The 22,746-nt window shown below is 44.4% G+C and overlaps 2 protein-coding genes across 7 annotated transcripts; one reads left to right on the forward strand and one right to left on the reverse strand.

Moving 5' to 3' along the window:
• Positions 1-68: 68 nt before the first annotated feature.
• LOC125551947 (programmed cell death protein 2) lies at positions 69-21,080 on the reverse strand. Of its 6 annotated transcripts, none has more exons than XM_048715368.1 (14): positions 20,918-21,080; positions 18,356-18,422; positions 17,617-17,698; positions 4,311-4,549; positions 4,129-4,212; positions 3,909-4,042; positions 3,723-3,820; positions 3,033-3,121; positions 2,683-2,776; positions 2,438-2,595; positions 2,292-2,362; positions 1,984-2,098; positions 1,087-1,295; positions 69-502 (listed from the first exon to the last, which is right to left on the reverse strand). In XM_048715368.1, exons 4-13 carry the CDS (start codon positions 4,539-4,541, stop codon positions 1,128-1,130), a joined length of 1,242 nt encoding a protein of 413 aa, XP_048571325.1. In that variant the 5' UTR covers positions 4,542-4,549; positions 17,617-17,698; positions 18,356-18,422; positions 20,918-21,080; the 3' UTR covers positions 69-502; positions 1,087-1,127. The 6 variants fall into 6 exon arrangements, with proteins under 6 accessions (XP_048571325.1, XP_048571320.1, XP_048571319.1 ...); XM_048715363.1 differs by lacking the exons at positions 18,356-18,422; positions 20,918-21,080 and adding exons at positions 6,314-6,385; positions 6,706-6,880 and having other exon boundaries at positions 17,617-17,718; XM_048715362.1 differs by lacking the exons at positions 18,356-18,422; positions 20,918-21,080 and adding exons at positions 6,314-6,466; positions 6,706-6,880 and having other exon boundaries at positions 17,617-17,718.
• LOC125551948 lies at positions 18,336-19,114 on the forward strand. Its single transcript, XM_048715369.1, has 2 exons — positions 18,336-18,449; positions 18,531-19,114. The coding sequence occupies exons 1-2, from the start codon at positions 18,336-18,338 to the stop codon at positions 18,960-18,962; spliced, it is 546 nt and encodes a 181-aa protein (XP_048571326.1). The 3' UTR covers positions 18,963-19,114.
• Positions 21,081-22,746: the final 1,666 nt, after the last annotated feature.

Here is a 22,746-nt window from a genome sequence, read left to right on the forward strand (position 1 = left end):
TGGAATATCCTATATGCATGGAACAGATAAAACGTAAAGTAGCCCAGCAAGATTATTTGCTTTTGGTATATAAAAAAGCACAGTTCTTATCAAAATTTCAACTCCTAAAAAAAGGCAATGTGGAGACTCTACTCTACATGCGGTGTGGTCAATGCCGAAAGCGAAATGCAAGAAGCCTCAAATAACAGACCAACGAGATAGACCAGAACCCTAACGAGTAATCCCCAAAACCGTCCAAGGTGTCCACATAAAGAGACGAAGAATCCTATATAACGAAATAAAGATGCACACTGAACCGGCAATGCTGGCGACCACAACTATTTCACATCAAATGCTCTAGATGGCCCCAGTGGCTAAATACTAGACCAAGTCCAATGTAGCGAGCTAATTGGGACCATGGCCCTGCATTGAAGTTGACATCTAAAAAAGATCTATCTGGCTTGGAACGCCTGTCTTCAGGTTGAAATGCAAGGTAGACCATCACTTTCAAGTTCCCAACTCCCTGGTGAGACAATAACAGAGAAAAATATAGGTTACTAGCAAGGACTATCTCTGATTCACACAGCCAACTGATGACATTCTCTTGCATCTGTATCTTGCTGCCGCTAAAAGGAACATATTTGCCAGGCAGATAAAACAACAAAGCTAACAACAAGATCAAGAGAATAGATTCAAACTATATTGATTTTCTCGTTTTCCAAAGAAACATGCCCATCCATTGCAGATGTATACAACAAACAAAATGGCGATTAGCAATTAGCATAGCTTCAGAATCCAAAAACACAACATCAAATAAGCTTATACCTATCTAACTTTTACAACAACTATTGGCCCTTCACTTGTTCAAGCAATAGATGCATCAATGGGCACAGGAAAATTCTCAGCTCTTGGAACATTCTATTAAAAATTCTCTCAGAATTAGTGCATTTACTGAAATTACTCGTATCATAATACACATTTGACAGTGGATAGTGTATACTGATAAAACACAATGAATCATGCCAAAGTGAACCGTTGCTTATTAGTGGATCATATGCATGAGCTTTTGTAGATCAACAACAAAGTTAAATGGGGAGAGTTACAAACCTGCAGCAGCAGACACCACTCTGTGGAACAGGTAAACATTACTACGGCCTTGAGATTGATGTAGGATATAACTGAACCCATGCAAATTCTTCCTTGTAGCTAGTACTTTGATCACATGATCCTTTACATGTGTACACAACAATTGTTGCCCAATCAAGAGAGTCTGGTTCATTTCTCACACCAAAGTAATAAAGCAATTGTGGCATTATCTGGAGATACAGTAAACATAGTGTAAGGATATGTAAGCACATGATCCTGTATACGCAAGCACGAGGGAGGGAAATGTAACGATTACTGATAAGCATGTTGGAGGCATCACTGAGACACTGACTAAGCATAAACTTCACTCATATGAAGTTCCATAGGTACAACTATTTGGACATTGCTCTCATGGGGGTTAAAGGAAAAACATGATACCGTAAGTTCATAGAAGTAATTCATTAACAACATTCTTTTAGTTTCCTATTCGGACACAAAGAAAAACAGCTTGGTCATAACTTATAGGCACAAACCATGCCATGCATGCCCTGCCACAGCCTGGCCTAGTAGCATAACTGATTACAGTCCCTAGTGCTAGTGATCGATAACTTCTGAATCATGTCTTGTTATTGTTATTATTATTTGAGACACTGATGGTAGTGATGGCTCATAAACAGAGCATTTGCCCAACAGACATTTTAGAGAGCAGATGGGCATTAACAAAATATTGGGCATGAAAAATGTAAGGTTTTCAGTCTATTATTTTTGTGGCAACAAAATATTGACTCTAAACCTATTACTGCTACAAGGGGGAGTTATCATGGAAAAACAATTGGGTTTTTGAGTTTACTAGCTAAGTGGAAATGTGTTGCTATATCAGAAATGCAAATATTTTTGGCCCTAGACAAATTGACCAACCTGAAATTCATAGCATAGTGGACCTTTACAGTAGCTACATGAAGGGATGTCAGGATTTGATGGACGCCCAGCTGATAAAGCCCACAGAGGTTTTACATTTGGATCTCGACAGTATCTGCGTAATTTGGACTTTTATTAGTAATAAATATGCATATAACATACATTGTTGAGAATAAATATGCAAGCCAACTGAATAAACTGAATTACAAAACGATTGAAACAATATCGAACTACAATTTTCCTGAACAGGCAAAAGTAAATTGAAAACATCACCGAACAAGGAGAGGATTCATGCAAGTTATGCATACCTCAATACTTGCTCTGGTGCTCTTGAGATACGCTCTTGAAAATATGCCCAGCATTGGTTGTCAGCATCAGCCTATATAACATAGCAGTGAATAAACAGTGGTTGCTATGTTGGCAAGCACAAAAGAGAGAATGCACGGCTAAAAACCTCAAATTGATCCATCCATGACTGCATTGTATCATCTGGTTTACCATGCTTTTGCATCACCAAGGATTTTGAGCTGTTTTCATCACAACCATCAGAATCCAAATCAACTTCATCGTCAATTGCTATCTGATATTCCGGCCAAGAAGTCCTAGCTGGAACTGCAAATAGAGAAGAATTATAAGAGGATAAAGACAAATGCAATAATTACGACCTTAATAGCATTATTAGTCTTCAAACATGGTTACCTTTTCCTACAGCTGGCAGCACAGAACTTGAAGCTTCAGAAGAATTGATTATCTGTAGGCAATCATTTTTATGACCAGAGCGCCAATGCAGTGCCTGAGAAAGAGTCACAAAATTTTGTTCATCCAAAGTAAGATCTGGTTGCCAAAGGGATATGTAGGGTCTGTTTGGTTGGTGTCCAAGCCAGTCAAAACTTTATTGTATTGGAGGTGGACAAAGGATCATGAGTGTGTCCAAAAATTGGCAAGGATCAAACCAAAGACTGTATATTTGGACATGACAAAGGGATAGATTTAACACAAACATGAGATGCCCAAGAGATCTCTAGGATGATTAAATGATTTGGGAATACCTGATGTTTCTCAGAACAGTAACGTGATTTCTTGCAGCCACCACATATTTTATCCCCTTTCCATGTACCACACCAATGACAGAGAGCAGCTGGCAACTCATAGTCAAGTAAACAAAGGAAATCAATATAGCCATCTATTAACATAACCAGTTTGACTGACAGAAGATGGCCATTGTTGCCTACGAATGTAAGCGCATCAATATACTAAATTAATCAGCATCTAACAAACCCCACCAAACTTAGTCTCAGCAGTCAGCACATTGACAGTGCAATGCTTTTCTAGGAAAAAAAACAGAAAGCAAAAGATTATATGTTTCCGAAGGAAGACATTAGAAGCAAGGTGCCGATATGTGGAGCAACCAGCATAAACAAATGAAGATGATAACTTCAAGATTTTAGCATATTGAAAATATGATTTAGGAATTCGTAAGTGTAAATGAAGAAAGTATTTATGCAATAGCTAGATAGAGTGAAAGAGATCTGCTGGACATAAGCACATTTTCTCTAGGATAACTAGCTAATTACTCCCTCCGTCCCGAAATAAGTGTCACATTGTACTAAAGCTGAGACACTTATTTTGGGACGGAGGGAGTACTACGTAATGCAGGAAATGTAGCACTAATAGCATACCAAACTTATTAGGCACAGTAAATCTAAGATGACATGTAACTGAACAAAAAGGAAAACTACCTCCGGCACATAGTGGCTTGTCAGAGTTATTGTGACTTGGAGGTTCACTTGAGTAGAACACGTTGGTACGAGGCAGCTGGCACCGGAAAACCCTCACGCTGCAATCCAACGAGGCAATCAGGATCAGCAAAATGTTTTCAGTCTCTAGTCTAAAAGCCAACACAGCAGCTACGGGACTTGCTTCACCTTCTACGAGGATTGCCTTGGTTGCGTGTCCACTGTTCGTGCTGGTCTCGGTGCAAGCATGCCATCGACGGGCACATGAACATGAAGAGAGTGCGGTGGAATGCTGCTGCATTGCTCTCAATAGGAGCATAAATCTACACAGCCGAAGCATCCATTTAACAAGTACAAGTTCCGGAAAGAAAACAACAGGTACAATTGCTTCTAGGCACAAAGCAATAACCTGGAGGACAAAGTGCAGGGGCTCGCCGCAGAAGCCACAGCAGCTGGAGTTCCCCGAGGGCAAGTTCACGGGATCCAACCACGCCTGGACAAAATACACAAACACCTCATATTAATACCTGCTCCAATCGCATAAAAAAATCAAAGTGTGTCGCTTAATATGATGGGCGTTATTGCACGGACCGGGATGCCTCCGGCCTTGCTAGGAAAGAGGTGGCGGAGGAGGAGGCCTGGATGCTTCGGCTTCTCCAGGAAACCAAGCATCACTTCCGCTTCTTCATCTTCGTCCTCGTCATCGTCATCATAGCCCGAAGCCGCCGCAGCCACGGTCACGGGCAGTTCTGTCTCATCATCATCTTCATCGTCGAGGGAGGTGATGCGAAGACCGCGTAGCTTGTCGGCGTTGGGCTCCATCAACTTACCTGCGGCGGAAAGAGATGGATGAGGCGGGATTCGTGCGGCTTTTCTTGCAGGATTGAGAAAATGGCCAAAATACCACAAGTCAAAAATCAGAGGTTCAAACATACCACTAGTGAAAACCAAAGTGTAGTCAGTTCAGTTTACATGACAAAATACCACTAGCGTATGACTACGGTTTTGCTAATTTACAGTCGAGTGATTTGCAATTGGTTTGCATTCAAATTTTTTGGCCGTTTGATCTCGTGCCGAGGTCCGCGCTGGGTGCTGGCTTTTTTGGACGTTTTTCTATGCGTCTGTTACCGGGCGCGCTTTCGTTTCCCAGCCAACCCGTTACTGCCTATCCCCTGGCTCTCTGTCTTTTTTTATTCTTGCCCTTTCTCATTTCTTCGCGAGAGTTAAAGATGAGAGGGAGGCAGTTCTTGGCGATTTCCTCGTCATCCATGGTGATTCCGATCTCCTCATCCTCCTCTTCTTTCAGATTGATTTCCGCTCCAGTGTCGTGTGATTTCAGTTCGTTATCCGGGTCTTCTCCCTTTCCCCGTTGAATTTCTTCTAGATCTTCTGGTTTGATTCGATTCCCTTGTGTTTGATGTAGATGTGAGTGTATGTGTAGTCTTAGTGGTGGATTTTCCTGGCGATTTTTTCCTGCTACTACAATGTTACAGTGATAGGTGCATGGATGAAACGGTGGATCTAATTCCCCTGTTGATTTTGTTTCTGCTAGCCTGGGCGTTTGATTTCGCTGACCTTTTTTGTTGTTAGATGCTGGGTGTGCGTTCTTAGGTAGTAGTTGCATCGAAGTTACGGCAACTTCATAACTGTAATTTCATTTTAATTACAGTGTAATTTCCTCTGAAATTACAGAGTAGTGACACTGTAATTTCTAGAGGTAACCACAGTGCAATTTTTGCTGTAACTTCTATGATTTTTAGTTTACAGTCACTGCAATTACAATCTAATTTCAGGTTATTACAGTGCTTTTGTCAGTGTATTTTCAGGTTAATTACACTAGATCACAATGAAGTTTCAATGCAATTAAAGTATTTGGGGAGGGGGGGGGAGGGGGTGTTGCCTATGTTGTATCTGCAAGCATTTTAGAACCTTTTTCTTTGTGGGTTGTCTTTGTTTGGTAGTATTTGTATCCATTTTATAACCCTTTTTTTGTATGTTTTGGGTAGTGTTGCATCTAAGTTGACAGCTGCTTCAAGATTGTAATTTCATTTTAATTACAGTGTAATTTCCTCTGAACTTACAGAGTAAGCATATTGTAATTGTAGTGTTCTTACAGTGTACTTGTAATCACAGAGTAATTACGGTGTAATTTTCAGGGTAATTACACTGTAAATCACACTGCTATTTTACTATAATTACAGTGCAATTTCTCTATAATTTACGATGTTGTTATAGTGTAATTTCCATGGGTAATCACAGTGCAATTTTTACTAGAATATTTACGGTCAGCCCAATTACAGTGTAATTTCAGTAACATTACAGTGGTAATTAGGCTGTAATTCACATTGTCTTTCTTGGGTAGTGTTGCCTCTATTCACGTTGTCAATATATACTGAATCTACCTTTGTGTCAGAAACTAAAAAGCACGGACACGGGGACGGAAAGTCGGGGATGCGCATACGGGGATACGGCATTTTCCAAAAACAGCCATTCGGGGATACGGTGAGCATATATAAAATAAAATAAAAATATGTCATGTAATATAGAGTTAATACAGAAAATAAAGGAGAAAAAGATTAGAATAGAGATACTGCCCCCATTCGGTTGTGTCTCTTTTATCAAGTGCTTGATTGATTCTTGTCCCCCCATGTCATTGCAAGTTGCATCTTGCAAAACACATCGAACAGTAAAGAAGATTAGAAGAGTTGAAGACATAACCCAGCTGTGCCACTCCCAGATGCCATGCTCTACAAGCATTCATGAGCAGGATGATATTAAGCTAGGAAAAAGAAGCACTGAAGCAGACAAGCAGTACTACACTAGTAGTCTAGTACACTACTACTACAATCTACAGGCATTCAAAGAGCAGCAGCTAGCAAGCAAGCAGCAAGCACAACATCCAGCAGCTTAATGGAAGATCAAATCTGAATAAAACAGGTCAAGAAGTGGAGGAGAGGATGCGAGTTCAGGGATTGGGGAGGGTTACCTGCCGTCAGGAGAAGAGGCTGCTGCCTCCTGGTGTGGGGGTGTGGTGGCCGGTCGGATCCAAGCGTCGCCGGCGGCGGCGGCGGCGGCTTCGTTCCAGGAGGTGGCGGCTTCGATCCAGAAGAGACTGGGACCTGGGAGTCCCTCGTTGTTGTGTGGAGAGCTGCGTGCGATTCCTGCAAAAATAGGGTTTCGTTTTGGGCCATGGCTGTTTTTGGGCTGGGCCGTATCCCATCCGTGTCACGTACGTGTCCCGCCGTGTCCCTGGGCTTTTTTCTTTTTTTTAATCGAAAATCAGGGGATATTGGGGGATACGCGTATCCAGCCGTATCCCGCCGTGTCGACACGGCCAATCGGCAATTCCTGCCGTGTCCGTGCTTTTTAGGTCAGAAACTTTGCTGTGCACAGGAACAGGAATTTCTGCTTGTCTAGTAATTTCAGCAACTTGATAATAGTAATTTCAGTATTGTTGTTTTGCTATTGTAAATTTTAGCTTCTTTTGCCCTGGTGCTTTTGAAATAAAACTGACCAGTTTCTTTGATTTTTAACTAGAGTGGTCTGTGCAATACACTCTGTCAAATGGAAAGAATTTGCGATCTCTGCTTTTCATTCTTGTGATTTTACAGGTTCTAGATCTCAAAGAAATGCACTAGGCATGAGCAAAGACATTGGAATTGAAGGACTTTCAGCTTGTGGATCGTCTCTTGTGATCTTTCATGGTTCTCCCCCAATTAGTTGTTGCGGCTTTGGTGTCCGTCTTTTCCCCAATTGAAATTGAAGGATTTCTGACTTCATAGTTCCTTGTTGGTGTTTGTCTTTGCCCTTTCTTTTTATTTCTCATTTCCTCCATATAAGTAATTTAATTTCTGCCTTCTTTTTTGGTGTTTGTCTTTGCCATTTCTTTTTTTATTTCTCATTTACAATATATACATTTTTCTTCATATTACTTTTCCTAGTTGCAGCTGTACTTTCCCATAACCGTTCGAAAACATTGGTTTTGTTTCTTTGTTTGTTTGAAGGGAAGAGCCTTTACTTTTCTTGATCCATCTTTTAATGAGCATTCTGAATTTCACTTGCAGTTTAGTGATCGGTTAGTACATTTTTAATCAATTTGCTTTTAAATTTGTTTCCTTTTTGAAGGCACTGTGTTGTTATCTTTTAAGATTTATCTCTGGTATTTTCTTTTATTCGAACGGATTACACACTTTATAGGATTCTGGGATGCTTTTATTACTCCCATGTTGGTATCTTTTTTTTTTCTTCCTTTATTCATGTGAAACCAGGCACACAATTGCGGTGTCTTTACATTCAAGATTATGAAAGTATGGACTGCAAGGACTCAAGTTGTTAACCATTTTTCAAGCACTGACATTCCGAACTTAAGAACAGAAGTATGCTAATGATAGTTTTTGTGCGAGTTCAACAGGGTGGATAAGTTCTAGACTTTTTGTTACCGATTTCTTTGATGATGTAAGCACTTCTATTTTTTATATTTCAAATTTACAGTAAAGAGGTTCATGATTTCCAGTCTTTTTTTAGTTGTACTTTTGGCTCCAGGTTGCCTAATTTACTGTGCTCGTCTACATCATTCACTGTCTCTTGTACTATGTATTTTCAGCTTTTTGGCTCAGTGTTAATTGCTTCCTTTTGTGATGTATATCTTAATGATTGGTCTAATTCTTGTTTGATCCTTTCTTTCAGACTGTGAATTAACAATGATGGAGAAGAAGGCTTTTTTTGCATTAGAGAGATGTTAAACTGCTCACACTATGGATAGCGCAGTGCGTATGTTGGTTCAATGTGTGGTCATCTGTATGATAGGCAGTGTGTATGTTGGTTCAGTTGTGTCTATAATCCGTAGATGGCATGAGGTACTATACTTGCAAGGTTTTCTTACTATAATTTCAAAGTTTTACACCTGCTTGTCATAGAATGCAAATGGGTCCAATCCAACCCGCGTACATACATACCAACTCATGACTCGGCGCTGCAAATGGGTGTCTTTGAGACTCGACAAGTTCCGGTCATAATGTCACTGTAATAATCACACAATATGAGTGTAAATTATGCGTAAATACACTGTAATTGTAGAAGTTCCAGTGCTAATTTGACTGTAAGTTTTGTGTATCTAGTCTTTAACTTTTAAGATATCACTGTGAGTAGACTGCAAGTTACCAGCAGACTCTAATGGCAGTCTACTTATCACTGTGTTTTTCTCCCAAAAGACTGTAAGTAGGCTGTACGTTGATGCAAGACCTACATAGGGTACGTTGATGGATCAGTAGGCTTTTTCTTGGATGTGGTATTGCGATAGTTGTAGCTCACATATGTTTGAAACCGGGTCTAGTTCCTGTTAGAGTTATAATATAAGTCATGTACCCCTTTGTATTTATCCCGTTGTATAAGGGGTTTCCTGCATATGTTCCACACCTGTACATGTATATATATATCGGCCTATGGCCTCATGGGAATACAAGTTGCCTATTCCTAACATGGTATTAGAGCTAGGTTAATTTTTTTTTCGCACGCTGCAACTCGTGCGTTCGGTCTCTCCTCCCCCGCACGCTCCTCCCGTCCCGATCCCCCTCTGCCGCCGCCGTCGCCGGCCGATTCCGGCCAGCTCCGGCGCCGCGGCTTACCGGCCCGCCCCCCCCCCTCGGCCTCCTCCACCGATTTGCCGGCGCGGCGGTGTGGTGCTCCTCTTCCGCTCCTCTCGAAGATCGCAGGACTCCATCGATCGAAGGCCCTCAGCATCGCTCGATCTCAACATCGCTCGAAGGCTGCCTCTGCCCGTCTCGCTCGCAGACTCTATCGATCGAAGACTCCATCGATCGTCCTCGTCTCGCTCGCAGTAGGCAGGCTCGATCCCAGCCGGCCCCCATCGAGCCGGCCTGATCTCCTACAGGATCGCTCCCAGCCGGCTCCAATCGAAGCCGGCCTGATCTCCTGCTCCCGGCCTCAATCAACGCAGCTCCCGTCGGCCCTTGCCCCTGCGGTTCTTCAGCCGCCGACTGCCAGCTGCCCCTTGATCGATCTCCAAAAAAAAATGTCTGCTGCATCGGGCTATGTTGCTGTCCCTCGCTGTCCGGTGATCTTTGATGGTACTAACTACACCGAGTTACTGGCTTCATGCGCATTCACATGCGTGGCATCCGTCTTTGGGGTGTTCTTTCTGGCGAGGTCTGCTGTCCGCCACGTCCAGTTCCTCCGGTGGCCCCTACTCCGCCAACTCCATCGGTTCTTCCTACGGATGCTAATCAGGCCGCCAAGGATGCGGCTAAGGTTGCTGATGAGGCTGCTGATCGTGCTTATGATGAGAGGGTTTTGACTTATGAGGAGGCTCTTCAGACGTATCATGGTGCTCTGTCTGTTTACACCCAGTGGCTTGATGATGATGCTCGTGCTGCAGCTGTTCTCACTGCTAGTGTTCTGCCTCAGTTTGCTTCTGAATTTCTGGGTCTTTCTACTGTCTTTGAGATGTGGACCCGTCTTCGTGAGCGCTATCAGCCCTCTGGTGATGCCTTATACCTCTCTGTGATCCGTCAGGAGCATGCTCTTCAGCAGGGTGACTCTACTGTTGATGACCTCTATGCACAGAGTTCTGCTATCTGGCGCCAGCTTGATTCTCTCCGTAGTGCTGGGTGTCGTACCTGCCCCTGTTGCCAGGCTGTCCATGCCAATTTGGAGTTTCATCGCGTCTATGAGTTCCTGTCTCGGCTCCATAAGGAGTTTGAGCCCCGGCGTGCTCAGTTGTTTGCTCGTGGCCGTATTTCTCTCATGGAGGCGCTTTCTGAGATTCGTGCTGAGGAGACTCGCTTACGTGGTGCTGGTTTACTGGAGGTTCCCTCTGTGCTCGCTACTCATGCTCCTACGCCACTTGCTCCACCGACCCCTTCTCGCTCGAGTGCTCCGCCGCTCTTGCCCACTCCTTCTGGAGGCTCAGGTCGCCCCCGTCCACATTGCGCCTATTGCAACAATGATGGTCATCTTGAGTCTCAGTGCTACACGAAGAAGAAACACCTGCGCAAGGCTCGATCATATCATCTTCCGGGACTTCGTCATCTACCTCGACAGCTTCAGCCATTGCTTTGACTGAGCAGGATATTCTGAGACTTAAGCGTCTGCTCGCGGCTTTAGGTTCTTCCTCGACGGGTACTGCCGGTTCTGTGACTGATGCTTCCCGCACTGAGCAATCACCCTCTACACAGTCAGGTACATCCCCCTGGGTTCTGGACTCTGGAGCTTCTTTTCATATGTCTTCTCATTCTTCCACTTTGTCCTCTCTTCGATCACTGGATTCTCCTATTCATGTCTTCACTGCTGATGGTACTCCACTTTCTGTTGCTAGTAGAGGCAATCTTACTACTCCTTATTCTGTTCCTGATGTTGCTCATGTTCCTCGACTTACCATGAATTTGTTTTCTGCTGGTCAACTTACGGATTCTGGTTGTCGCGTCATCCTTGACGTTGACTCTTGTTCTATCCAGGACCGTCACACGCACACTCTGGTTGGGGCTGGCCCTCGCCGCCGTGATTCTCAGGGTCTTTGGGAGTTGGACTGGCTTCATGTTCCTTCTGCTGCCACCACCATCGCCAGTTCTTCCGCTTCTGTCGCCTCTGTCACTGGTTCCTTCCAGCAGTGGCATCATCGACTTGGTCATCTGTGTGGTTCTCGGTTGTCTTCTTTAGTTCGTCGAGGCCTTCTGGGGTCTGTCTCAGGAGATGTCTCTTTAGAGTGTCAGGGTTGTCATCTTGGCAAGCAGATTCAGTTACCATATTCACATAGTGAGTCAGTGTCTAAGCGTCCTTTCGATTTAGTCCATTCTGATGTATGGGGTCCGGCCCCTTTCGCTTCGAAAGGTGGTCATAAATACTATATTATTTTCATAGATGATTTCTCTCGTTACACATGGCTTTATTTCATGACTTCTCGCTCTGAGGTGTTGTCTATTTATAAGCGTTTTGCTGCCATGGTTCATATTCAGTTCTCTTCCCCCATTCGTGTTTTTCGTGCTGACTCCGCTGGCGAGTATATCTCTAAGATGTTGCGTGGTGTTCTTGCTGAGCATGGGACTCTCTCTCAATTCTCTTGTCCTGGTGCTCATGCTCAGAATGGTGTGGCTGAGCGAAAGCATCAACATCTTCTTGAGACGGCTCGTGCATTGATGATTGCTGCCTCTCTCCCGCCTCGTTTTTGGGCTGAGGCCGTCTCCACATCCACCTATCTTATCAATATACAGCCTTCCGCTGCTCTACAGGGTGGTGTTCCTTTCGAGCGACTTTTTGATCGTTCTCCTGATTATTCGATGCTTCGCTCGTTTGGTTGTGTTTGCTATGTTCTTCTTGCCCCTCGCGAACGCACCAAACTGACCGCTCAGTCTGTTGAGTGTGTCTTCTTAGGCTACAGTGATGAGCATAAGGGCTATCGTTGTTGGGATCCTATTGGTCGTCGGATGCGTATCTCTCGAGATGTGACTTTTGAAGAGTCTCGTCCCTTCTACCCACGCCCATCTTCCTCGACTTTTTCAGTGCAGGATATCACTTTCCTCACTTTTCCTGACTCACCTATCACTCCCGCCGAGACTGTACCTCTCCGTTCCACTTTCTCTCCTTCTCCACATCTAGTTGATTTGCAGCCACCATCATCCCCGGTCTCCTCGCCTAGCATGTCACCGGGTTCTCCACCTTCATCTCCAGTGACTTCCTCCCCGGTCTCCTCTCCCAGCCTGTCACCGGATTCTACACCTTCATCTCCGGTGACTTCTTCGTCGCCACCTCCTGATTCTACCTTGCCGATTCCTCCTTCTATTGTTCCATCTTTTCCTCAGCATTACACTCGTCGTCCACGACCAGTTGATGCTTCTGTGGATGGGTCGTCATCTTCCTCTCAGCCTACTTATGGCTTGCGTCCTCGTCCTCGTCCGCCTGTTGATCGCTTTGGATTTCCCACCGCTGGTGCTGCTGTTCTTGAGCCGACTTCTTATCGTCAGGCTGTTGTTCATCCTGAATGGCAGTTTGCGATGGCAGAGGAGATTGCTGCTCTTGAACGCACTGGTACATGGGATCTTGTTTCTCTTCCTCCTGGAGTTCATCCGATCACTTGTAAGTGGGTCTACAAGGTTAAGACTTGCTCCGATGGTTCTCTTGAGCGTCACAAAGCTCGTCTTGTGACTCGTGGTTTTCAGCAGGAGCATGGTCGTGATTATGACGAGACTTTTGCTCCTGTGGCTCATATGACCATTGTTCGTACACTTCTTGCCGTTGCCTCTGCACGCCACTGGTCTATATCTCAGCTTGATGTTAAGAATGCCTTTCTTAATGGTGAGCTGCGTGAGGAGGTGTACATGCAGCCACCACCTGGGTATTTTGTTCCTGATGGCATGGTATGTCGTCTTCGTCGCTCTCTCTATGGCCTTAAGCAAGCCCCCCGCGCCTGGTTTGAGCGCTTTGCCTCTGTGATCACTGCTGCTGGTTTTTTAGCCAGTGCTCATGATCCAGCATTGTTTATTCACCTTTCTCCTCGTGGACGGACTCTTCTTCTTCTTTATGTTGATGACATGATCATCACGGGGGATGACCCCGAGTATATTGCCTTTGTAAAGGCCCGTCTTAGTGAGCAGTTTCTTATGTCTGATCTTGGACCTCTTCGCTACTTTCTTGGGATTGAAGTCTCTTCTACCTCTGATGGCTTTTTTATCTCCCAGGATAAGTATATCCAGGATCTTCTTGCTCGTGCTGCTCTTACTGACGAGCGCGTTGTTGAGACTCCTATGGAGCTCAATGTTCATCTTCGTGCTACTGATGGTGATCCTCTCCCTGATCCGACGCGTTATCGTCATCTTGTTGGCAGTCTTGTCTATCTAGCTGTCACTCGTCCGGACATCTCTTATCCGGTTCATATTCTGAGTCAGTTTGTCTCTGCCCCCACCTCGGTTCACTATAGTCATCTCCTTCGTGTTCTTCGATATCTTCGAGGCACGATCTCTCACCGTCTATTCTTTCCTCGCTCCAGTTCTTTACAGCTCCAGGCCTATTCGGATGCTACGTGGGCTAGTGATCCTTCCGATCGCCGTTCACTTTCTGCTTACTGTGTTTTTCTTGGTGGTTCTCTCATTGCCTGGAAGACGAAGAAACAGCTTGCAGTTTCTCGTTCGAGTGCCGAGGCTGAGTTGCGAGCAATGGCTCTTTTGACGGCAGAGGTGACTTGTTTACGGTGGTTACTTCAGGATTTTGGTGTTTCTGTCACTACACCGACTCTGCTTCTATCTGACAGTACAGGTGCTATCAGCATTGCACGCGATCCTGTGAAGCATGAGCTCACCAAGCATATTGGTGTTGATGCGTTCTATGTACGCGCTGCTGTGCAGGATCAGGTTATTGCTCTTCAGTATGTGCCTTCCGAGTTACAGTTGGCGGATTTCCTGACGAAGGCTCAGACTAGGGCACAACATGGCTTTTATCTCTCCAAACTCAGTGTTGTTCATCCACCATGAGTTTGAGGGGGGGTGTTAGAGTTATAATATAAGTCATGTACCCCTTTGTATTTATCCCGTTGTATAAGGGGTTTCCTGCATATGTTCCACACCTGTACATGTATATATATATATCGGCCTATGGCCTCATGGGAATACAAGTTGCCTATTCCTAACAGTTCCAACCCAATTAGGATTGGCCTTTCTCCTGATGACATACACACAGCGGAGATGCACAAAAAAGGGACACACAAATACATACAAGTGTCGTTCTTTATTGGTTGGAAAACTTGACTGATGTCCAATTGATTTTCAGTCAAACGTCAAATATACACTCCCTATGTCTAACATATTCAAAATTGAGACAGGCATATGCACTTGCCTCTTCACACGCCATACTCTACTTCCAATTCAGTAGCAAATGAGAATTGTTTCTAAATTTGCTGCACGTCGCCGTGAAGAATACTACGCAGAACGAAAAAAACCAGGAAAAAATAATCATACTTGGCCGCTGAAGGTCGCGGCGGCGAGCCGGGGCAGGCATGGCGACGCGGTTGAAGTCCAGCAGTACCCACAGGCAGGGGTGTCAGCGTGGTTCAATTCACGGTCGAGGGCGCCGAGCTGCTTCTGGCGCCGAGGAGCAGCAGCCGTCGAGGTCGCGGGAGGATGGCGGCGGGGGCAAAGAAATAGGCGAAACGGTTTGTTGTTTCTGTTTGGGTGGATGGAAGGAAAACCCTAGCCCGTCCTCCTAGTCCGGCTCAGCCGCGTCCCAAGCGCCACGAGGCGAAACCGACCGGGGTCGCGCCGAGATAGATAGGCCCAGACCACTCTCTCGACGGGAGCTCCCTCAAAACGAGTGAATTGCACAGAACATCAACTTCAGGGGCACTTATAACACTTTACCCCACCTTTTGAAGAAGTTTTCACAAAACCACAACTTTTGGGCTAACTAGTAACACACAACCCAAATCCACCACACAGCCCAAATCCTCTAACTAATGCCCAGTAACACAAACACTGTACAGGTGCGCGTGCGGTGTCCTCCCGAGCGAGAGCCAAGCCGCCGCCTGCTCGCTCGTTGCCGGTAGGTCGCCGCCCCCGTCGCCCCAGCGCCCCCCCCCTCCCCCCCTCTCCCCGACATCATCTCCTCCTCCGCCTCAACACCGGCTCATCTTCCCAGCGTCGTCGTCCTCTACACCCACCCAGTTCCTTGCGCCTCTTCTCCTTTCTTCCTTGGACTGGGGTAGCCGTTGCGCGGCGACTCGCGGACACGCATCATGGAGTGGAGCTTCAACAATTCCGGCATTGAGTATGCGCCCACTCTCCTGCTCCTCTTGGCTTTGATAAATTGGTTTGTTTGGGGGATTTTAGGGTTGGTTGTAACCAAATAGGTAGTGATTTTCAGTGATTGCTCATGACTGACGTGATTATGTTGGTAGATTTTACTAGTTTTCAGCAGACGCCTAATTTGTTACAATATTGGTATTAGCTAATTGCGTTTTAAATCAGATTCGAGCTATCTAGGGTTGGAATTGAAGCAAAAAAATTATGTCTTTTTTGTTGCTTTTCTTTCTCTAATATACAAGTATGTTTCATTATGCAGTGTAGATGATGAACTTTGGGTGGTTAATGTGCTGCCAATCAATGGTCTAGGGGATAATGTGCAAAGGATAATTGGACTGTCTGATATCACTTTTCTCAAGTTAGTGAGCTTGGTGTGCTCTGTTGGCTATAACAAAAAGGATACCATCTATTATCAGTGCGGAGGATTAGTTGGCATGGAGCTATTGGACAGTAATAAGAAGGTGACAACAATGGTAAATCAGTACAAGAGTGTTAAGATGTTGAATCTGTCAGTTTTGAGGAGACCCGCACCAACCCGCCGCAAGAAAAGAACGAGGAAGCAAGCATTGTTGATAGAGCAGCCAACCAAAGAGGGCATTAACGAAGTCATAGTTGAGCAAGAAAATGTGTTAGAGGAAAAAGTTGAGGCGACAGAGGAAGAAGAGATGGCAGTGGCAGAGGAAAAAGAAGAGATGGCAGTGGCTGAGAATTATGATGATGAAGACTTGGAAAATCTTGCTCGATTAAAGAGACAGAAAGAAGATCCCGCGGAGCACATGGAGGGCGACACCGATATTGAGGACCTTTATCCACTACTAGATGATGCACCTGTTATTCCTATTGAAGATAGCACACTTGATTCTTGCAATCCATCAAAGAAGAGAGCAGAAGCATGGCAGAAGAAGAAACTGAGGAAGAATGCTATTCTCGGTTCACAAGCAAAGTTGCGAGATGTAACCAACACTCAAGCATGTGAACTTTCAGATCCAGGAAGTGAGGATATTGGAATGGATATAATATCAAGCGATGATGATGGCTTTGAACCTGCAATATCCGTTGCACCAAAATGCAAGAAGAGTAGAGCACAACCACTTCCAACTAGAGTGTGGTATGATGAGGGCAGGTTGCTTGGAGGTGAACAACTCTGTTTGCATATGTGTTTTGTGAACATGCATCAATACAGAAGAGCCTTGAAGAATTATCATATACTTCAAAGTAGAGACTATATGTATCTTAGAAATGATAGAGATCGGGTCAATGTTTGTTGTGTGACTGAACTTTGCCAATTCTATATGACAGCTTCAGCTATCAAGAGAGAAGAGACTGTTTGCATTAGGAAGATGGTGTTACCTCATACTTGTGGCATTACCTATGATACTTCTAGAGTGGACAGCACATGGTTGAGCAACAGGTATGAGGAGAACTTTAGAGGCGATCCAGATTGGAAGATAAGCGCGCTAATAGACACTACCAAGAGAAATCATGGTGTAGACATCACTCCCATGATGGCATATAGGGCAAGGAATAAAGCAGCGGATATTGTGTTAAGAAATCACAAACAGCAGTATGTGAGGATCAGGGACTACTTGCAGACAGTGCTTGATACAAACCCAGGCAGCCGATGCATCGTGACCACGGTTCAGCAGCCACCACCTGCAATGAATCCTAGGTTTCATGGCTTATTCTTCTGTGTGAATGCATCTAAGGAGGGGGTTTTGCATGGATGTAGGCCATTCATTGGTCTTGATGGATGCTTTGTTAAGCTGACTACAGGAGCACAAGTGTTGGCCGCCTCTGGAAGGGATGGCAACAACAACTTGTTCCCCATTGCATTTGGAGTTGTTGGCAAAGAAGACATTCCTAATTGGTGTTGGTTCCTTGAACAACTCAAGTATGCTCTTGGTGGCGACTCAGGGCCATTTGGAAGGTGGACTATCATGTCAGATAGACAAAAGGGCCTGCTGAATGCCATAGACAAAGTATTTCCTAATTGTGATCAGAGATATTGTCTTAGGCATATTTACGCAAATTTTCAAACTGCTGGTCACAAGGGTGGTGATCTTAAAAAACACATGGATAGTGCTGCATATGCTTACCAAAAGTCTGATTATGATGCTGCTATGAGTGACTTGAAGGCTGAGAGTGAAAGTGCATGGGAATGGTTGTCCAAAATTCCACCTAGGCATTGGGCAAGGCATGACATGGACACAAATTGCAAAACAGATTTAGTGGTGAACAACTTAAGTGAAGTATTCAACAAGTATATCCTAGAAACTAGAAACAAGCCCATTCAAACCATGATAGACAACATTAGGACAAAGCTAATGGTCAGATACAACAGCAATAGAGAGGGGCTCGTTAATTCAAATTGGAAGATCACGCGAAACTATGCAGAGAAGTTGGAACTTGAGAAGACCAGGGCAAAGCATTGTAGGCCAGTATGTGCAGGTCAAAGGCTGTGGCAAGTTACTTCTGGATTGAAAACATATGTTGTTAATGTCGATGCTAATACATGTGGATGTAGAAGGTGGGACATTAATGGTGTGCCATGCAAACATGCAGTGTCATGCATTTATAAGAAAAAAGAGCATCCTGAAGATTATATGAGTGCATTCTTCAAAAGGGCTATGTACTAGGTTGCCTACAACAATATTATATACCCTGTCCCTAGCAAAGATAGTTGGGCAAAGACTGAAACACCCGATATTGACCCACCAATTTTCACTAGACATCCTGGAAGACCTAAGAAGAGCAGAAGGAAGGGAGTGCATGAGGTGCCTCAGCCGGGTTCTAGACATAGGATGACAACAACGACATGCTCGAACTGCCACAAACCTGGTCACAAGTATACCAGTTGTACCACACCACTGAGAGCAGACCTACCACACCACTGAGAGCAGACCTGGCGATAAGAAAAAACAAGCACAAGGTAATTCACATATTCATAATTGTAATTAGCATATGTTTCTGCTTGTTAACACAACTTTGAGTGCTTGTACTGGTTGCTCAGAGTAATAGAAGAATATTTGAAGAAGGACCAATCCATGATCAAGCTGAAGAAACACCACTTCATGGTCAAGCCGAAGCATCACCTGTTCATGTTCAAGCTGAAGCAGCACCAGTTCATGTTCATGCTCAAGCTGAAGCAGATACTTCAACTGGTGCAGCCAAAGGCAGAGGGGGAGGAAGAGCACAAGTAAATGGAAGCGGAAGAGGCCGTGGAAAAGGCAGAGGCAGAGGACAAGCTGAAGCTGCAATTCAAGATCCTTTTCATGCGCATGCGATCTTCGAAGCACATGATCCTTTTCATGGGTTTGACATACAAGAAGTTGCTTCACAACCAACTGCAGCTAATACTAGAGAGAAGCTACCAGTAATGAGGGGTTCAGGTTCAGCAGGGGGCAGATTCATGGAGTACTTCACTGCCAGTGGCAACCACTGAAGAAAATCCTATGTCGAAGGCTTCTTTTGTGAATGAAAAGTTTACATCTTTATGAAAACTGACTTGTAAATGTCAGGTTTATGTAACTAAAAGCTCAGACTTGAATGGATGCTTATGTTACATTACATATTTTGGGGATTTAGGCACAGTGACTTGTAAGTGTCAGGTTTAGGTAACTTAAGCACATAACTATATGGATGCTTATGTTACAACACATATTTTATTCCTGTAAGACCACGGATATTGTCCGTTTAAGTATTGTTCTAGTCTTATATATGCTTCAGTTTGAAATATTTTATTCATTCTGTAGCTACTTTGGTTCATTTCTATAGCTATTTTACAAATAAGTATCACAAACTTTGATTCAGTCGTAGCTATTTTGGATCATTCTATAGTTTCTTTTGTGTCAGTTTTCATTGGTTCATATTCACAGATACCCAGCATGATGCATCGCTGGATTACACTGAAGAAAATCTGTAGCTATTTGCTGTTGAACTCTGAAAAAAGAAAGGACAAAGGAAGCAGCCTAAACTCATTGGGGAGGAGCTCTGTACAGGACGGCCAGCGGCATCGACGATGCCGCTGGGTGGACGAGCCAACGCTGACACGAAGGAAGAGGTGCTGGTGGAGGAGACGACGTCGGGATGGACGAACCGACGAGCTCCCGGCGACGAGCTAGCCGGCGACTCTGGCTTGGGAAGAGACGGCATGCACGCAGATGTAGGTGGCTGTTAGTACGGGCATTAGTTAGAGGATTTGGACTGTGTGTGCTGGATTTGGGTTGTGTGTTACTAGTTAGCCCAAAGGTTGTGGTTTTGTGAAAACTTCTCCAAAAGGTGGGGTAAAGTGTTATAAGTGCCCCTGAAGTTGATGTTCTGTGCAATTCACTCGTTTTGAGGGAGCTCCCGTCGAGAGAGTGGTCTGGGCCTATCTATCTCGGCGCGACCCCGGTCGGTTTCGCCTCGTGGCGCTTGGGACGTGGCTGAGCCAGACCAGGAGGACGGGCTAGGGTTTTCCTTCCATCCACCCAAACAGAAACAACAAACCGTTTCGCCTATTTCTTTGCCCCTGCCGCCATCCCCCCCGCGACCTCGACGGCTGCTGCTCCTCAGCGCCAGAAGCAGCTCCGCGCCCTCGACCGTGAATTGAACCACGTTGACACCCCTGCCCGTGGGTACTGCTGGACTTCAACCGCGTCGCCACGCCTGCCCCGGCTCGCCGCCGCGACCTTCAGCGGCCAAGTATGATTATTTTTTCCTGGTTTTTTTTCGTTCCGCGTAGTATTCTTCACGGCGACGTGCAGCAAATTTAGAAACGATTCTCATTTGCTGCTGAATTGGAAGTAGAGTATGGCGTGTGAAGAGGCAAGTGCATATGCCTGTCTCAATTTTGAATATGTTAGACATAGAGAGTGTATATTTGACGTTTGACTGAAAATCAATTGGACATCAGTCAAGTTTTCCAACCAATAAAGAACGACACTTGTATGTATTTGTGTGTCCCTTTTTTGTGCATCTCCGCTGTGTGTATGTCATCAGGAGAAAGGCCAATCCTAATCGGGTTGGAACTAGACCCGGTTTCAAACATATGTGAGCTACAACTATCGCAATACCACATGTGCCACTCCCAGCTGTGCCACTCCCAGACTACAAACATCCAAGAAGATTAGAAAAGTTGAAGACATAACCCAGCTGTGCCACTCCCAGATGCCATGCTCTACAAGCATTCATGAGCAGGATGATATTAAGCTAGGAAAAAGAAGCACTGAAGCAGACAAGCAGTACTACACTAGTAGTCTAGTACACTACTACTACAATCTACAGGCATTCAAAGAGCAGTAGCTAGCAAGCAAGCAGCAAGCACAACATCCAGCAGCTTAATGGAAGATCAAATCTGAATAAAACAGGTCAAGAAGTGGAGGAGAGGATGCGAGTTCAGGGATTGGGGAGGGTTACCTGCCGTCAGGAGAAGAGGCTGCTGCCTCCTGGTGTGGGGGTGTGGTGGCCGGTCGGATCCAAGCGTCGCCGGCGGCGGCGGCGGCGGCTTCGTTCCAGGAGGTGGCGGCTTCGATCCAGAAGAGACTGGGACCTGGGAGTCCCTCGTTGTCGTGTGGAGAGCTGCGTGTGATTCCTGCAAAAATAGAGTTTCGTTTTGGGCCATGGCTGTTTTTGGGCTGGGCCGTATCCCATCCGTGTCACGTACGTGTCCCGCCGTGTCCCTGGGCTTTTTTCTTTTTTTAATCGAAAATCAGGGGATACTGGGGATACGCGTATCCAGCCGTATCCCGCCATGTCGACACGGCCAATCGGCAATTCCTGCCGTGTCCGTGCTTTTTAGGTCAGAAACTTTGCTGTGCACAGAAACAGGAATTTCTGCTTGTTTAGTAATTTCAGCAACTTGATAATAGTAATTTCGGTATTGTTTTGCTATTGTAAATTTTAGCTTCTTTTGCCCTGGTGCTTTTGAAATAAAACTGACCAGTTTCTTTGATTTTTAACTAGAGTGGTCTGTGCAATACACTCTGTCAAATGGAAAGAATTTGCGATCTCTGCTTTTCATTCTTGTGATTTTACAGGTTCTAGATCTCAAAGAAATGCACTAGGCGTGAGCAAAGACATTGGAATTGAAGGACTTTCAGCTTGTGGATCGTCTCTTGTGATCTTTCATGGTTCTCCCCCAATTAGTTGTTGCGGCTTTGGTGTCCGTCTTTTCCCCAATTGAAATTGAAGGATTTCTGACTTCATAGTTCCTTGTTGGTGTTTGTCTTTGCCCTTTCTTTTTATTTCTCATTTCCTCCATATAAGTAATTTAATTTCTGCCTTCTTTTTTGGTGTTTGTCTTTGCCATTTCTTTTTTTATTTCTCATTTACAATATATACATTTTTCTTCATATTACTTTTCCTAGTTGCAGCTGTACTTTCCCATAACCGTTCGAAAACATTGGTTTTGTTTCTTTGTTTGTTTGAAGGGAAGAGCCTTTACTTTTCTTGATCCATCTTTTAATGAGCATTCTGAATTTCACTTGCAGTTTAGTGATCGGTTAGTACATTTTTAATCAATTTGCTTTTAAATTTGTTTCCTTTTTGAAGGCACTGTGTTGTTATCTTTTAAGATTTATCTCTGGTATTTTCTTTTATTCGAACGGATTACACACTTTATAGGATTCTGGGATGCTTTTATTACTCCCGTGTTGGTATCTTTTTTTTTTCTTCCTTTATTCATGTGAAACCAGGCACACAATTGCGGTGTCTTTACATTCAAGATTATGAAAGTATGGACTGCAAGGACTCAAGTTGTTAACCATTTTTCAAGCACTGACATTCCGAACTTAAGAACAGAAGTATGCTAATGATAGTTTTTGTGCGAGTTCAACAGGGTGGATAAGTTCTAGACTTTTTGTTACCGATTTCTTTGATGATGCAAGCACTTCTATTTTTTATATTTCAAATTTACAGTAAAGAGGTTCATGATTTCCAGTCTTTTTTTAGTTGTACTTTTGGCTCCAGGTTGCCTAATTTACTGTGCTCGTCTACATCATTCACTGTCTCTTGTACTATGTATTTTCAGCTTTTTGGCTCAGTGTTAATTGCTTCCTTTTGTGATGTATATCTTAATGATTGGTCTCATTTTTGTTTGATCCTTTCTTTCAGACTGTGAATTAACAATGATGGAGAAGAAGGCTTTTTTGCATTAGAGAGATGTTAAACTGCTCACACTATGGATAGCGCAGTGTGTATGTTGGTTCAATGTGTGGTCATCTGTACGATAGACAGTGTGTATGTTG

Source organism: Triticum urartu, chromosome 4 (genome assembly GCF_003073215.2).
Source record: "Triticum urartu cultivar G1812 chromosome 4, Tu2.1, whole genome shotgun sequence".
Classification (NCBI taxonomy): Eukaryota; Viridiplantae; Streptophyta; class Magnoliopsida; order Poales; family Poaceae; genus Triticum; species Triticum urartu.